This window comes from Rhododendron vialii, chromosome 11a (genome assembly GCF_030253575.1).
Source record: "Rhododendron vialii isolate Sample 1 chromosome 11a, ASM3025357v1".
Classification (NCBI taxonomy): Eukaryota; Viridiplantae; Streptophyta; class Magnoliopsida; order Ericales; family Ericaceae; genus Rhododendron; species Rhododendron vialii.
In genome coordinates this window covers 37,124,603-37,140,878 of record NC_080567.1, presented here as the reverse complement: position 1 = coordinate 37,140,878, position 16,276 = coordinate 37,124,603, and the positions used below count along the sequence as shown (strand labels likewise).

General features: G+C 39.2%; 2 protein-coding genes across 7 annotated transcripts; one reads left to right on the top strand and one right to left on the bottom strand.

The window, feature by feature from the left end:
• Nucleotides 1-517: 517 nt before the first annotated feature.
• On the top strand, nucleotides 518-8,070 carry LOC131307951 (phosphatidylinositol/phosphatidylcholine transfer protein SFH8). 4 transcript variants are annotated; one of them, XM_058334720.1, is made up of 15 exons: nucleotides 518-669; nucleotides 773-873; nucleotides 2,175-2,478; nucleotides 3,822-3,921; nucleotides 4,064-4,330; nucleotides 4,428-4,505; nucleotides 4,610-4,711; nucleotides 4,826-4,875; nucleotides 5,027-5,126; nucleotides 5,241-5,339; nucleotides 5,449-5,562; nucleotides 5,672-5,804; nucleotides 6,505-6,908; nucleotides 7,574-7,648; nucleotides 7,769-8,070. In XM_058334720.1, the coding sequence occupies exons 2-15, from the start codon at nucleotides 840-842 to the stop codon at nucleotides 7,787-7,789; spliced, it is 1,881 nt and encodes a 626-aa protein (XP_058190703.1). In that variant the 5' UTR covers nucleotides 518-669; nucleotides 773-839; the 3' UTR covers nucleotides 7,790-8,070. The 4 variants fall into 4 exon arrangements, with proteins under 4 accessions (XP_058190703.1, XP_058190701.1, XP_058190702.1 ...); XM_058334718.1 differs by having other exon boundaries at nucleotides 6,496-6,908; XM_058334719.1 differs by having other exon boundaries at nucleotides 600-873.
• On the bottom strand, nucleotides 7,756-15,945 carry LOC131307954 (phosphatidylinositol/phosphatidylcholine transfer protein SFH3). 3 transcript variants are annotated; one of them, XR_009194259.1, is made up of 15 exons: nucleotides 15,650-15,781; nucleotides 14,962-15,041; nucleotides 14,072-14,333; nucleotides 13,072-13,171; nucleotides 12,680-12,946; nucleotides 12,310-12,387; nucleotides 12,128-12,229; nucleotides 11,992-12,041; nucleotides 11,704-11,803; nucleotides 11,524-11,619; nucleotides 11,241-11,357; nucleotides 10,010-10,112; nucleotides 9,182-9,567; nucleotides 8,388-8,710; nucleotides 7,756-8,346 (listed from the first exon to the last, which is right to left on the bottom strand). XR_009194259.1 is itself a non-coding variant. In XM_058334724.1 (14 exons), exons 2-14 carry the CDS (start codon nucleotides 15,005-15,007, stop codon nucleotides 8,624-8,626), a joined length of 1,794 nt encoding a protein of 597 aa, XP_058190707.1. In that variant the 5' UTR covers nucleotides 15,008-15,041; nucleotides 15,799-15,945; the 3' UTR covers nucleotides 7,756-8,623. The 3 variants fall into 3 exon arrangements, 2 of the variants coding, with proteins under 2 accessions (XP_058190707.1, XP_058190706.1); XM_058334724.1 differs by lacking the exon at nucleotides 15,650-15,781 and adding an exon at nucleotides 15,799-15,945 and having other exon boundaries at nucleotides 7,756-8,710; XM_058334723.1 differs by having other exon boundaries at nucleotides 7,756-8,710.
• Nucleotides 15,946-16,276: the final 331 nt, after the last annotated feature.

Sequence of the window (16,276 nt, the reverse complement as noted above, 5' to 3'; positions counted from 1 at the left end):
TAATTCATCAAATCTCACTCATCACATGCCAACTAATCCATAACAACCCCCCTAATGAATATAGCTTGTCTACAATTCAATTTTGGATTGTCGAGGTGCAATTCAAGTAATCGTAATTGTTGATTATCATTTTTAATTATTTAAATTTGTTTTGAATCTTTTATCAATAATATACTATACCTATATTCGGTAATTTATTTATCAAATTTAAACCATTAATTATTAATATATACGGTCCAAATTAGACTATATACCATTCTCTGCGGTCAATTCAGAAAAGCCCGACCCCACATAATTACCCTATCATCAAGAAGTGGACAAAATCATCACCCAACAAATCAATTTCAGGCATTTACTCCAAGTCCAACCCGCCCCCCCACTAGATTCCTTCTCCTAAGAGAACATCCACCTAAACCACCACGTGTCATTCACCAGCTCCACGACAAATCCTCTCTCTCTTCCCCCCTCCCTCTCTCTCATCGCCCTCGGCCAATCCGCGGACACCCCGTAAATATCTGCACGCATAGAAGTATTTTACCTTTTCCCTTTTCCCTTTTCCCGTTAAAATCGAATTCTATTCCTCCAAGAAGTAACAGTCCAATCCAAAGGGAAGCGCTCCTGCCGACGAATTTATTGCCCTTGGATCTACCTCGAGATTCGTGGCGAGAGGTATATACTGTATACATATACATTTTTAAAGCTTAAGAAGTTCATTTCGTCTCCACCTAAATCGCGATTCCTAGGGTTTCTCATCGTAATGCAAGTTTTGCAGCGCGAAATTCGCCGTTGGATGCTTCGCTGATCGCCAAGATTTGCACTCTCTGGGGTTTTTTCTCACCATGTCGGGACCATTGGATCGGTTCGCGAGGCCTTGTGAGTTCTTTATCTTCTTTCATGATTATTGTTCTTTCTATAGCTGTTGTTGTTGAGCTGTTTCTACTTAATAAGAAGAAAATATTGTTTTTGAGCTGTTTCTGGTGTTTGTCATGTGTTTTGTGATTTTAGGGCTTTGGTTTGAACCTGAGATAATATGTTCGCAACTTTCATGCTAAATCAGCTCTTGTGTAGTTATAATGTTATATATGCCGAGAATCTGGGAAATGGTTTCCTATAGCCTGATGCAGACCGCCGATATGGGACAACCTTAGGTAAATAACGGTATCAGAGGGCCGAAATCCCGTTACAAAGTAGCCAATACTATACTTAACGGCCTTTCTTGTGTTCGTGCCTTCGATTCTTTCATATTTCTGCATTTGTAGTTGTTAGATCGTGTCGTGTGTTGGGTTCTATGTATACCTAGTAAGTTGGACAGAAATTTGTTCCTAAGTATAAAATGTTTTATGGAGTCTTAAAAGAGTTGTTATTTCTTTTTTTAAAAAGGAGTCTTTTTTGTTTTGAAGTTGAGGGAAGGTAACTGATAAATTTTCCACGAATTCTTTTGGGCCAGAGATTTTTGTAAAGAAATTGTGAAGCCTCACTTGGAAAGCTAGGGCAAAGCATTTTATTTTTTGAGGTTTTGTTGTCTTCAGGTGGTCAATGTTAGGACTTAGTCACCTTGTTTTCCACTATCTGGTTATGAGCTTAAGGGGATTTTCTCAGCATACGATCATTTGCGTGTAGTGCGATTGTTGTGGTGCAACTTGTTTGTTCTCCTTAACATTTTTGTTTTCGGGTGTTTTTATTTTTGGTTATGGAATATGTACTGATGCGAGGGTGGACAGCAGTACGTCATGTTAATGTGAACAGTAGGATAATTTGCAAATTTGGTTCTGGATACTGTTGTAGCTCAGGCGACATGTCTTGCTATTACTTGTGTTTATTCTTGTCCTGATCGTTATCTATCATTGAAGCTAGTTGTGCTTAGTTTTTCCGATTTATGTTCTGCTTCACTTGTGCTTCCTTTTGAAGGACCAAAAAGATATTCTCATTAGTGCCACTACATTCTTGAAGGACTTAACCTGATTGACTTTTGCACACAATTTTCTTCATCTTATGATGAATTTAGAAGTATTTGCATTTTGCACATTGATGTAAATATTTCTGTTATAAACCATGAAATTTCAGTTGTTGAATTGTGTATATTGTGTTCTTTCTGGAACTCCTTTCATGTCTTCGAGGTTTCACATCACCATTTTTAGCTTGTGATGTCTTTGTTAACTTCTGGAATGAGACAGGCTTTGAAGGCTCATCTGGTAATGATGAGAGAAGAGAAAGAAAATCTGACTTTGAGAACTCAGAGGATGAAAGAAGAACAAGAATGGGTTCACTGAAGAAAAAAGCACTAAGTGCATCCACCAAGTTCAAACATTCTCTCAAGAAAAAGGGCAGTAGAAGAAAGAGTGATGGTCGAGTTAGCTCCGTTTCAATAGAGGATGTTCGGGATGTTGAGGAGCTCCAGGCTGTTGATGCATTTCGACAAGCCTTAGTATTGGATGAGTTGCTACCGGAACAGCACGATGATTATCACATGATGTTAAGGTATTCTATCCCATTCAGTAGCCACTAATGTGATTTGCAAATATTAGCAAGTTCCCGCACATCCCACCAGGCCACCATCTCTCTCTTTCTTCCCCTTGCCATTATATGGTCCACCCTTAAGTCGCCAACCAGACCTCTTCCTTTCCCTCACCAAACGACCTCCACACTCTCCGTCCCCCCACTGCACAGGCGAAAAACCCATCTCCACCACACAACAACCAACCCACGACAATTTTCACTCGTATTGCCACTTAACCTGGTGCAGTCGTCATTGATGGGAATTGTGGTTCTGGTGTTTATGAATGCCCATCAGTGGCCATGGCTAACCTGTTGAATTGGTTTAAAATGGACTACTGATTGTTGGTGAGAAAGTTGAGGGTCATATGAGGTCTGATTTTCTTTTATACTTCCCATCAAGTTTACAAATGACTTGAAAACTTATCCTCAGGTAATCGAGTGGTGAAATAATTAGGCTTTTTAGTGGAAAGAGATGGCAGCATTTTGCATCAAGCTGATTACCGCAAGTAGCTTTTGATGGGAAGGGACCGATTTGTATTATTTCGTCGAAAGCTGCCTTCCAGCTTGTTTATTTCCCACTAATATGTCCAAAGATTCCAAACACAGCTTCTAGTCAGTTATATTCATGCTGTAGATATTGTACTTCGACTGCTATGCTGTAGAAATTTTGCTGAAATCAAGAATTTTTTCCCTCTTCTAACTTCCCAAATGGAGAGGTGCACTACTTTGCCTATTTGGGCTAAGCAAATAGAGCTCTTGGATAATTAGAGCTCTTGGATAATTAGAGGTGCACTACAAGAGAGGGGTTCCCTTCAAGTGGGTAATTAGAGCTCTTGGATAGGTCAAGATACTTAGTTTGCAATTACAATGGGGATTCCATTGAATGTGTTTGAGATTTAAATACTCAGTATTCAGAATGGATGCAGGATAAATTTGTATGTAAGTTGAATGGATATAGAAGAAAAAACAAGCCATTTTTGAAGTCCCCTTAAAAATGAGGAAACTTCAACGCCAGTTTGTGCGTGTGTAGTGTTCTACGCAAAACCAGAGTAACAATTTTGAATTCATGATAGATTGTTGGCTTGGAGCTTAAGCCTTTCATGGTCATCTTTAGCTTTCTGTCTGTCCAGCATGCTTTTCTTTCACTCTTTGATCCGAAACTCTCTGGTTTTTGTGGAGCTAGCTCTTCTTGGTTTTCCTGTTCTTCACCAATTCATCTTATTCGTGTGATGTCTTTGTAAATATTTCCACTCGGAGAAATATTTAACCTGCAGATCGGATTGTTAGTCCGATTCATGAGAGTCATAGATGGATTCATATTGCAGGTTCTTAAAAGCAAGGAAGTTCGATATTGAAAAAGCAAAGCACATGTGGGCTGAAATGATTCAATGGAGGACAGATTTTGGTGCGGACACTATCATGGAGGTAACAACATTGGACAATTTTGCCTCCGATTATGCCGGCTGGACTCCCAGTATTGGTTCGTTGTCGAGGGTTTGAGTTAATCTTTACTTTACTCTTTTTGATAGGTGTTAATCTGTGCTGCACTTGTTAATGTTTTCATCAGGTTTTTGAATTTAAAGAGTTGGATGAAGTTCTGAAGTATTACCCACAAGGAAATCATGGCGTGGATAAGGAGGGAAGACCTGTTTATATTGAAAGATTGGGGAAAGTTGATCCAAACAAACTTATGCATGTTACCACGATGGATCGGTATGTAAAATACCATGTCAGGGAGTTTGAGAAAAGCTTTGCAGTTAAGTTTCCAGCTTGTTCCATTGCTGTGAAAAGGCACATAGATTCAAGCACGACTATCTTAGATGTTCAAGGCGTGGTATGAGGCCTCCTGTCTTTTCCAAAATTGTGGCTGGCTGTAATCTTGCAGTATAAGTTGATTATGATATGAAAGTTGTCTTCTTGTTAATTTTCAGGGTCTGAAAAATTTTACCAAGGGCGCACGTGATCTTATAACGCGACTCCAAAAGATTGATAGTGACAACTACCCTGAAGTTATTCTCTCTTCCTTGGAAAATTGTACATCTCAATTTTGATACTAGTTATTGACAGTTAATGTTAACTTGGATTTTTTGTGTTTTGCACTGTGTCCATGCAGACTCTCCACCAAATGTTTATCATCAATGCTGGTCCTGGGTTTAGGCTGCTGTGGAATACTGTAAAGACTTTTATAGATCCCAAAACAACTTCTAAAATTCACGTATGTTGATGTTCCTTACTTCACGTATCTGGACCCACTATTCTATCATCTATCTCACGGTGCAGCTGTTGACCTTTCTATTAATTCTTAAACTGTTTTGGAATTTCTACTTAGGTTCTTGGAAACAAGTACCAGAACAAGTTGCTTGAGATTATTGATTCGAGGTAATGGGAACTTCTAGTTGACATGTTTTTAAATGTGTTGGTAAAAAGCCCTTTATAATATTAAATTCCTTGTAGCTTTGTTGTATTTTACTAGTTGTGAATAACTGCCATGGTTTACTTCAATTTAATGACAATTGCGGGACTTGAACAGTGAGTTGCCAGATTTCTTCGGGGGTACCTGTACCTGTGCTGATCAAGGGGGTTGCCTTCGTTCTGATAAAGGGCCATGGAAAAACCCAGAAATCTTGAAGGTCTTTGCATGCCTTGGGATTTAAAATATATATCCATATAAGATTTTCACTCGTGAATTTCTTCCTAATTTTTGCTTAGCTGAACTGCTTGCTTGTGGGGGCTTAATGTTGCAGATGGTTCTTAGCGGTGAAGCACGGCGGTCGAGACAAGTTGTTAAAGTTCTTGACAGTGAAGGGAAAGTGGTTGCTTATGTTAAGCCGAATTACCCGATGGTATTACCTCGTGGGAGTATTTTAATATCTCTTTAGCATAACCAGGGTTTATTTATGGTCTTTCAGTTTAGACTTGTTATATTGTTGTTTTGGAATGCTATTTAACCAGATAAAAAGCAGCGATACATCCACTGCTGAGTCTGGCTCTGAAGCTGAAGATATTGCTTCACCAAAAGCAATGAGGACTTATTCACAGCTTCGATTAACTCCTGTTCGTGAAGAAGTAGGTTATTGACGCTCACTGGATGTTGACTATTTAGTTAATGGCTAGGTTTCTAAATTTTTGTTGCATCTATTTGTGTTATAATTGAGTTCATTTCACAAAATAACAGGCTAAGGTAAACGGAAAGGCAAGCTATGTTGGGAGCTTCTCAGGGTACGATGAATATATTCCCATGGTCGACAAGGCTGTTGATTCTGTTTGGAAGAGGCAAGCATCCTCTCAAAAGCCTTCTAGTCACAAAGGTTAGTAAATCTAGCATAGCCATTGGTGATATTTATTTTTTCCTTGGAACTTTTTTAACTACTTAAAGCAATTTTGTTTTTCATTTATTCTCCACTTGCTAGCAACGGCGGATGCACATGGGAACTAGCCCCCTCCTCGAGTTTCTGTAATTGCACTATTTTGCTTGGTTATCCCTCGAAAATTTGGTACATGTTCCCATCCAAATTAGTTGAACCCCCCTAAATGCTTATTTTTTCCTGAAAACCATTTGTAGTTTTTGTATGGCGCTAGAACTTCGAAGATAACTACTCTATCACTATTCCCTTGTTTTGTCTCTTGTTGTTGGGACCACAGATTGTCCAGTTGGTGAACAACATCTTGATGGTTTACATAGATAGACCATCTTTTTAATGAAATTAGAAGGAACTATTAGGCAAAGCTTTTGAAAAGATGAAAACTCAAGTTCAATTGTATAATCTCATATTCTATATGTGAATGTTTTATTTTCATTCTTAGTGTTACACGCATACATGTAGGTAGCGTATCCACTCGCCTTTAAACCTGTTGCTACTGTAAGCAGCGTATATGTGCAAAGATGCAGCCGCTAGGCAGAGAAGCCGAGGGTCCCAAACTTTTTAACACTTTTTGGACATTGCTCTATAAATTGATCTGGAATTTATCTTGCATTACATGAATTTGATTTCCAAATAGCCAACGCAGGGACTGTTCCACTACCTGGTGTTCCAAAGGCACCTGAAGGATTTCGGGATAGGTTTTTGGCAGTGGTTATGGCCTTCTTCGTGACCCTTTCCCTGCTCTTCCGTTCAGTATTACGCCACGTTACCAAGAAACTCCCTGACACTTCATCGAAGGGTGGACAAGCTATTCATGAACTATCCCTAGATGTTGCACCCAAGGAGGAGTTCCGGCCCCCTTCCCCAGCTCCTCCATTTTCAGAGGAGGTGCTCCTATCCTCAGTGATGAAAAGACTGGGGGAGCTTGAAGATAAGGTTGACACACTTCAAGCAAAGCCATCTGAGATGCCTTATGAGAAAGAGGAACTGCTGAATGCTGCTGTTTGTCGTGTGGATGCCCTGGAAGCAGAGTTAATTGCTACTAAGAAGGTATAAGAACTATAGTATTTGAAATTTTGTTGTGATTCTAAATGAGCCAGGTTGCCTGGTCCCTCCGACCCAAGTAGCATTATGATTTGCAACCCCAACTTACTCTGCAAGAACTTATGGCATATAAAATTCGTACTTATAGCTCTGCATTACGACCATTTTGATGCTGATTGCAATCATATGCTTGCTTCATCACGAGTCTTGTGAAAATCTCTTTTATGAAACTTTAGATTATAATGTACTTCAACGGAGGTTCCATGTTGTACAGCCTGGGAAAGTATTAATGCACTTTCTTTAGAAGGTCTGGGAGTAAGTTATACTAAACACAGTTTAGATAAGAAATGACAGAAGAGTCCACTTCCTTGACGGTTTTTTATGCATATAATTGATACTACCACCTAACACCGCAGGCTTCTTTAATCTGATTGTCTGCTGTAAAATTACTTATCGTTTGACCTCAATGTAATCTGTTTCATTCTTGATAACTACCGTAAACCAGCTTGCCCTTTTAATGGTGTATCATGAATGCATGTATTCACGTGGACCACTCTGTGTTACATGTCAATGCACGGGATTGGGTCCATAGATGTGCACAAGAACAGAAGCATCTTATTTCCTAAATCTTCGAATAGAGAGTTGATAACTTGATTTTTTTTTGTGTGCAGGCTCTGCATGAGGCTCTGATGAGGCAGGAGGAACTGCTTGCTTACATAGACAGTCAAGAAGCAGCTGAGTTTCGGGTGAGTTAATCATCTTCGTGTCATATATATATGGTAGCGCAAGACAAGCATTCTGAATGATCTTAGATTCATTCTCCCTTTACGCACTAATCTTAGCATATTTCGTGGCTGATATGGCAGAAAAAGAAGTTTTGCTGGTAAAATATGATGTGAAGGAGAGAGAGGCTATGCGGCCTGGAGATATGTTTGGCTGTTGGAAAGGTGTCTGTATGTACTTGTTAACCCACCCACCAACATTAACCTTGGAGAGAGCGTGCCACGTTAAGCGATATGGCTTTCTACTGAGATACAGTACTTCTGTGTTGATTATGTGGAGTTACTGCTTTGTATTTGTGCTTGTACGTTTGTGGTTTCTCTTGTTTGAACGAAGCCTGTCCTGAAATGCTTGGATGAATGAGAGTGTGACTACGTTGCTTTTCAAACCTTTTTCTTGGGTGCAAATTTTCCTTTCCTCATGCTGATTGATCCAACGGCATTGCTTGACAAACTTTAGCTGCCAGGAGATTTCCTTTTTTTTAACGGAGGGATCTCTCTCTCTCTCTCTCTCTCTCTCTCTCTCTCTCTCTCTCATCAGTTAGTTAATTTCAGTCCAAAATGTTGGAGGAACAGTGTAAAGCCCGGAATTTGAAACTTCCGAAATTTGTGTGCCTCTCCAGCTGCTTTTATTAGAACTGCAAAGAGTATCTCAGGAGTGGAAGCTTTGATTATAACACTCATGAGCTTTAAGTTAAACCGAAACAAACATGCACAACCGTTCTAGTTACTGTGTTAAACCTAGTGTTAAAAGAATGTCGAAGTGTGTATTACTATACAATGATTTCGACTTGAGTCTTAACCAAAGCAAACAAGAACTATACGAGGTATGGGGGGCTGAAAATACTCTCGCCACCAGCTTCAGTGTAACGTATTCGTGATACGTGACTAACCTTTACAGAGTCTTCGATATAGAGTGGGTTAGTTGAATAGGTTCTGCGATCAGAAACCAAAAAATCTCTTTTTCTTCTTCTTCTTCTCAACATACGCTAGGAGCTCTCCCTGTCGGACTAGGGCATCCTCAAGAACCTGCACAAGAAACATAATCGGTGTAAAATGGAATCTGCCATCCGTGAGTGACACTCTAGCATTTTGTTGTCATGAGGCCAATTACTGGAAGTAGATCCAAACACTATACAATTCATGGACCTGAGGTTCTAAATTAGGAGTCCAATAGTCACATTTTTAAGGTTAATCATTTTTCCCTCCGGACAGTCCCTCCGGAGTCCAATTGTCACATTTTTAAGCGTTGCATTTCAGATGCTAGCTGCAAAGATAAACTTTTAAGGTTAATCATTTTTCCCTCCGGACAGTCCATCTTACTGAGTATTGGTTTATTTCAATCTTCTACTTAGTAGTAGGCATATTTGCAGTTAAAGACTATCCATGTTTATTTGATAACTATCAAAGCATTTCCAACAATTACCCGATTTCGACTGCTACTTCCAATTCAAAGTTTCAAACCACCCGAAAACCGCCAAAAAAGAAAAATATGTGTACCTTCTTGGTTGATGAAAGCTCTTGCTCCAAGACATCAACACGCCTTAAAGCAGCATTTAGCATTTCCTCTTTCTCAGGTGGCATCACTGCAGGTTTGTTGCTGAGAAGAGTCACCTTCTCCTCCAGTTCGCCCATGCGCTTCATCATGGACAAATATTCGGTGGTGGAGATAGTGGGGGCGGGTAATTGGTGGGGTTTCATCATAGGATCAATGCCAAACATGGCACCAGAGTAGAGGGTGGCATCGGTAAGCTTTCTTGGCATGTTGCGAGCCAAGCGGATCAGAGTGACAATCCCCATTACAAAGGTCATGGCCCCTGTGAAAATCTGATTGCTTACTCCTTGAGACGGCTTGCAAGCATCATGCTCCGGGAAACCATATGTGCCTTCAAAAGAGGAAGAACAAAAAAAGAAATACCCAAGTTGTTATCACGCGAAGAGATGATAAGCGTTGCATATACAACCATGATACACCATACACATACAGAAATTCCGCTAAGAGTAACCAATTCAAAACTCTTAAACTCAGGTGACACCTGTGATGAAGTGTGGAGAGTGTACTGAATGAAATCTTTATGAGTTACCAAACAATAACTAATTCGTAGGCAAGGTTTTAAATGAGATCTACATCAGTGGTTCGTTCCAAACACTTAAGAAAATGAATGACAAAGAATTGGAAAGTTGGATGGGAGTGTATCCCTAACAATGTTCCTGCAAGAATTTAAAGTTGGAACATATGGGTTGGTGGATCATGCATTTTTGTTACACCATCGCATCGGCATCTCTTTCCACAACATCTTGTTGCCTAGTAAGGAATACAGCATGTACCTTTAGAGAAAGCGAATTTGTCAGTTTGTACTGCTTTAGGCCAGGGAGCATCCAGAGTCTTATCCACCATTGGAACAAACACATTGTGTTCATATTTAAGAACCTGCAGAGAAACCATTTCAACTCAACTTGATTGGCAGATACAAAGACCAAACATGAAAGAAAAAACCCGAGAAGTTAATCTTAGCACCAGAAGTAAAATAATCCTCAATTTCTTGTGGATTTGACATCGTAATCTGTCACTCCCTCTCTAGCAAGAAAAATCATGGAAACCTTTCCCGCTCCTCTAATATGTCTCTCTTCTTGCCATGCTCTCTTTTTGTCCTAACCAAATCTCTCTCTCTCTCTCTCTCTCTCTCTCTCTCTCTCTCTCTCTCTCTCTCTCTCTCTCTCTCTCTCTCTCTCTCTCTCTCTCTCACACGCGCACACACACACACACAAAGGCGCGCACAGGAAAGCACTTCTAGAGCTTTACTAAAAAAAAAACAAGCCTTTGTTGAATTACTTGGGTCTGCTAAAAGGTTCATTTTTTCCTCTAGGCTTTAGCATGTGCTTCAAGGCTAAGCAATAAATGTCCTTTCTTATTGCCTCAAACACTTGTCCTCCTTAACCTTTCTATGTTCCCTTTGAGGCACCCAACTCAAAATCAATTGGTAACGAGTTGAGAGGCCGCTTAAGCTCATATACTAGTTACGGAGATTGTAATTAACCAACGTGGGACACTTTAAAAAAAAAAAAAAAAAACAATGTGGGACCAGCTCTAATACTCTCCTGCACGTGGAGAGGTAAAACAAATAATCCATAGCATAGGGATCACAACAAAACAAGGTGCACCTTAGGCACAAACAACGGTGCAATCAATCAAGAGAATCTTGTCCAAGAGCCTCCAAAAGCCTGGGCTCATATACAACTTTGGGCCATAAATATTTTCGCCCACTTTCTATAAAAAATAAAAAATAAAAAAAAAGAAGAAGAAGAAGAAGAAAAGAAAAAGGAAGTGCTTTGCTTGGTAAACAAACACAACAAAAATGCACCAGATTGGGAAATCAATAGAAGCATTAATGGATGATGTCCTTAGGTGAATCACGCAAATTCAACTGTTGTTAATTAGGGTTACTAGATGCCACATACCAATCTGAATGGTTTATCTGGGCACACACCTAAAGCCTAATTTTGATATTGCAATGCTTCATTTACATGTGATCTGTGTCATTGGACCTGAATAACTTACCTCTTCACAAACTTGTGGATGAGCTGCGTATTCTTTCTTTAGCCTGGGAGAGCAAAATCGCACACCATGCACATCCGAAATTGCTTCTGAGTCAAGAGAGTCACATTTCTTCACATTCTACAGTACGAAAAAAAGGGTCTGTCAATAATACAATAGGTCATGCAGACTGAAATGCCTTGCCAAGTCGGAAACTTCAATCACCATGTCCGACAAGGCAATTAAGAAGAGTTAAAATCAATGTAAAACACATTGACAGAATTGTATTCATATTAAGACAGGTTACCTTTGGATTTGCGTTTTCATCCTCAGAAATAGTCTTCTCATCGATCGCCTGAATCAAGGTCTTTGTCGAACATTTAGCATCGCCATTGTGGACCATCTGAACTCAACAAATAAACAGTCAAACGCTGGCACCATTGATAGAATGGAGTGCAGACAAAAGAAAAAAGAGGGTAGCATGCACCTTCAATATGTCAGGATCATTCCATGGGCCCTTATCAGAACGCATGCATCCGCCTTTGTCTGCACAAGTACAAGTACCACCCAAAAAGTCTGGTAGCTCACTGATACAGATCAAGGAATAAAATGTTGCTGTGAGATGAAAGGCAAATCAAGAACAAGGCCGGCCATGTTTTCATACCAGTTACCCCATACAGTGATTCGGAAAGCTCACTAACATTGACTCCCATACAATTTAAAACCTACAGTTTCGATTAGAAGATGACAATCTATAGCAAAGAAAAACAATTACCTAGAATCAATTACTTCAAGCAATTTACTCTGATATTTGTTGCCCAGAACCTGGTAAAAAGTAAGAATTGATGAAGTTAGCTGACTATCAAAATCAACCCTAAGCTAGCTGGGGTAAATTGAAGAAAAAGGCTTACTTGAATTTTTGTGGTGGTCTTGGGGTCCAGAAATGATTTAACAGTGTTCCATAAGAGCCTAAACCCAGAACCCGCATTGATAATGTACATACGGCAAAGGGTCTGCAAAGAACAAAGTTGACAAATGAGAAGTTGAAATTAAAGAGAAGTAAAACATAACCATGGCGATCACAAGAGGGTACCTCAGGATAATTGTCGCCATCGATCTTTTGAATTTGCTGAATAAGCTCCCTTGCCGTTTTGCTGAAGTGTTTTAGTCCCTGGGGCATCAATCCCAGGGCATTAGAGATGCCAATTTTTCTCCTTTTAAAAGATAAAATTCGAGCTGTGAATGTTGCTTTTCTTATGGGAAAAAATCCTATAATATGACAAATAAGCGTAGTAAACAACAGTTTATTAATAGAGCTTTTCCATTTTTATATTTATGGTGGCTCCACACCAAAACATATTTAGGCTTTTAGCATGTTAGTTTCTTCTACTCCGAAGTGGGTGTTATTTTGAAAACTAGGTGGGTTTTTTTGAGTCATGGCATCTACTAGGAATCCCACATACCACTCCTTGGACATCCAGAATAGTTGTGCTCTGATCAATGTGCTTCTTGGCTGCAATTGAACAAGCTGGGAATTTGACATTGAAGGCTCTCTCAAATTCCTGCACGTGGTAATTCAAGTAGCGGTCGATTGTTGTGACTTGCATAAGCTTGTTTGGATCAACTTTGCCGAGTCTTTCAATATATACCGGCCTTCCATCCTTATCAACCCCATGATGTCCCTGTGGATAGTATTCGAGGACCTCGTCTCTCTCCTTGAACTCAAAATCCTATAAAAAGAAGAAACATGTAGAATAAAAACAGTGGTAGCCTAATTTAAGTTTTCTTCTCTGTGTTCCAGAGCTGTTTGGAGGCACTTTGAACCTTTTTTTTTTTGCAATGTTTAGGTAAGTACCTCTGCAACAGTGTCAGCGCCAAAATCCTTTCTCCACTGGAGCATGTCAGACCACATTTGCTTTGCTTTCTCAAGGTCCAATTTCCTGGCCTTCAAAAATCTGATCACCGTACAAAAAGGTGGCAGTCATATCAATTCTAAATCGTCCCAATATCAGTTGGAGAAAATGAAATTGATCAAACGCATAAAGCAGTCTCGTTCCTTACAAAGCATCCCCAAGTTTATTGTTGGCCCGTAAAAGAATATTCTACTTCCATTTCTTGATAGGATCGATAACTTATTGTTTTTCTAACATCTCCTTTAATATAGGTCCACTGCAAATATCTGTAGACTAGGAAACTGTCGTTCTTCTGAAATCAGAAACCATTTCCACATTATTGAATGCTACATATCATTGAGGTTTTGCACTGAAAGTGTTAAAAGTAGTGATCCGCACCCTAGTTTAGTGAGCAGGGAGTTCTAAAACACGAACAGAATATGAAAGAAAAGGAATACAATGCCTGCTAGTTGCTACACTTCACGAAATGCCAAACGGAGTAAGAGTACACTGAGAGAGACAGATAAAATACTTAAAACTTACAAGAAAGCAATTAAACCGAAAGACTAAACATTCATGAAGCGGAATTTTTGAAATGGAACGGCCTTTTTCAAAGTGTACCTGCTGCCTCTGTAAACATCAAATCATGTAGAAAAAGAACCTGGCCCACAAGTGGCAATACTACCAAGAATCTATGGCTTGACTTTCTTTGCCTTTAGTGAACACGATCTCAAAAGAGGGAGGAAACCATCCACCATCGCCTGTCACGGCTACCATATAGCTCTTTCAAGAGTAGGGTGGTTCCAAACTTGGCAACTTGATCAAATCAAGTAAATCCGAAGGCTTATCCCCAATGTCACGTGAAACTCAATTTACCACAGGATGGTTATTCACCAGAAATTACTGCACATGCAATTCCAAATAATGTCTAGACTCTCTATAGAACAAGGAAAGGAAACAAACCTTAGCATCATGGGATAATCATCGTGTTTTGCAGGAAGCAACTCCTCCAGGATAAGAGCTTGACGGAAAGCATCCACTGCCTGCAATTCTTCTGCATCATGCTCATCTTCAAATGCAACAGACATAACTTTGCTATTTCTTCTACCCTTTTTCGTGAAAGAATGCCTAAACTTGGTTGAGGCATTAATCGCCTTTTTCTTGAGAGACCCAAGCCTTGTCTTCCTCTCATCCTCAGAGTTTTCAACGTCATATTTTTCCAGACCTGTAGACAAATCAATTGCCATTAAACAAACTGATAACAATTTCTAGTTGTCGATGCTGTTTCTTCATGCACTATCCTAATGATATACAGTATAACTCTTTATCAATCTAGAAATCTCAACCATGGAGGCTCAAATGAACCAACCAATCTAAAAGTAGCAACATGTTCCGATTTTCTACCAGCATTATTATGCATCTGAGGATAAATTTTGATGTTTAATTAATCTCTCACATATTTCATCGCTTATTGTGTTCCATAAGAGAACGAAATCCTTTCTAAAATGATGCTTCCATGACATCCGGTTTCTGTCATCAGACTTCTTTAACTGTTGTCCCACCCATGAGAGGACCTCTTTAATGATAGGATGTTTACGTCACAATCGAGTAAAAATAATCAAAGCAATATCCATGCATGATCCTTTAGGTTCATTTATATTCTTCAAATTAATCTACTGAAAAAATCTTGAAATTCAGGCTGCTTAATTGTAATTCTGGCGTTTTAGTTCACATTTAAAAGATTAATCAAAGAGTATGCCGAAAACTCTACTAAATCATAGATAATATTAATAGTCTCGAATTGATTGTAAAAAGGCAATTACATTGGAAAGAAATTTGACCACAGTATGTACCTGGCTTAATGGGTCTCTCAAGAGGCCCAGTCATATTGTCACTCATGGTTGTAGTTTGCTCACATGAAACAGAAAAATGCCTGCAACTTTCACCAGAATAGTTAGCAAATTGCGTAAACAAGCAGGGGAAAAAAAAAAAACAGACAATTCATAATTTCTACGCCGCAGCACTTTAACATCGAAACCCAAACCACAACAATTTAAGCAACCCAATTTTGAGAAATACTGTATATGAGTAGGTATCGGAACTACAGATCCCCAACTTTTTGGCAATCTGTCAAGAATATGATGCCATTAGCATCCAAATATTCATGCCTTCATGTTTTGATCCCAGAAGAACAACAAATATCTGAACCTTTTTTTTCCACAAAAATGTTATCAATAGACTATAACATCATTGTAATGAAAACATGCGGGAAGCCGCATATCTCAATCATTTGAGATCGACTTTTTACCATTTCTCAGTGTCACGGCTATATAATCGATTATATATCTACAAATGATCACTATAAATCAATAATCCTTTACAGCAACATCCAGTTGTCCTATCTATTGATACGAGTCTACAACATAATCATGTAAGAATGCATAGAATCCTGAAAACGTACACACTAAATATCAAACATTACACAAGCTGAAAACAAATTAGTGTTTCAAACGTGTTTGCAAGCTGGAAACGAATTCATACTTTTGCCAAACACAATTCAATCAGCGAATTTGTAAAATGCTGATAGGAATGTTGTACATGAATTGATGAGAATGTGTTATTTTTTTCCCCTGAAATCAACCGAGACCGATAGAGAAAGAGAAAAGAGGAGGATTGGAAAGAGAAATTACCAGAGAAGGATGTGAGAATAGGAGAAAGAATGAGAGAGAAAGGAAAGAGAGAGAAAGATTTATATGTCCGAATTGTCCTCTAAATCGTCGGGCCCCCATAAATCTCTGCCTGGATACAGCGATAGGCCAAAAACGACTCCACCAAATTTAGGAAGATTCAGAAAATATATGCACAGAAAATGAGAGAGAGAGAGAGAGAGAGAGAGAGAGAGAGAGAAATTTGCGAAGTGCAAGGCAGTCCGTTCAAAGTTGTAGGTAGAGTGAGAGAGAAAATCTTCCTTACAGCACTCAATCGTGACCGTCCAAAAGTATTTTAGATGGTCAAGATGTTAATAAAACTTTTTTGAGAAATAGTTAATTGTGACCGATCATAATTGAAAACGAATCTTAACCATTAATTACGCGAATAGACTGCTGAAATTGCGTCGCTTTGTGAACAGGTTGTTCACGAAGCCCCTTGAGAAAGCAAGCAACCTCA

Bases quoted from the DNA above. Each gene is read 5' to 3' on its own strand.
- LOC131307951 (XM_058334718.1), top strand. From the start codon at position 840: ATGTCGGGACCATTGGATCGGTTCGCGAGGCCTT. The intron at 4,712-4,825 runs GTATGTTGATGT...ATTTCTACTTAG, and splicing joins AAACAACTTCTAAAATTCAC to GTTCTTGGAAACAAGTACCA. The intron at 7,649-7,768 runs GTGAGTTAATCA...CTGATATGGCAG, and splicing joins AAGAAGCAGCTGAGTTTCGG to AAAAAGAAGTTTTGCTGGTA.
- LOC131307954 (XM_058334724.1), bottom strand. From the start codon at position 15,007: ATGAGTGACAATATGACTGGGCCTCTTGAGAGACCCATTAAGCCAG. The intron at 12,947-13,071 runs GTACTTACCTAA...TTCTTTTTATAG, and splicing joins GCGCTGACACTGTTGCAGAG to GATTTTGAGTTCAAGGAGAG. The intron at 10,113-11,240 runs GTAAGTTATTCA...GTTTCTCTGCAG, and splicing joins ATCCACAAGTTTGTGAAGAG to GTTCTTAAATATGAACACAA.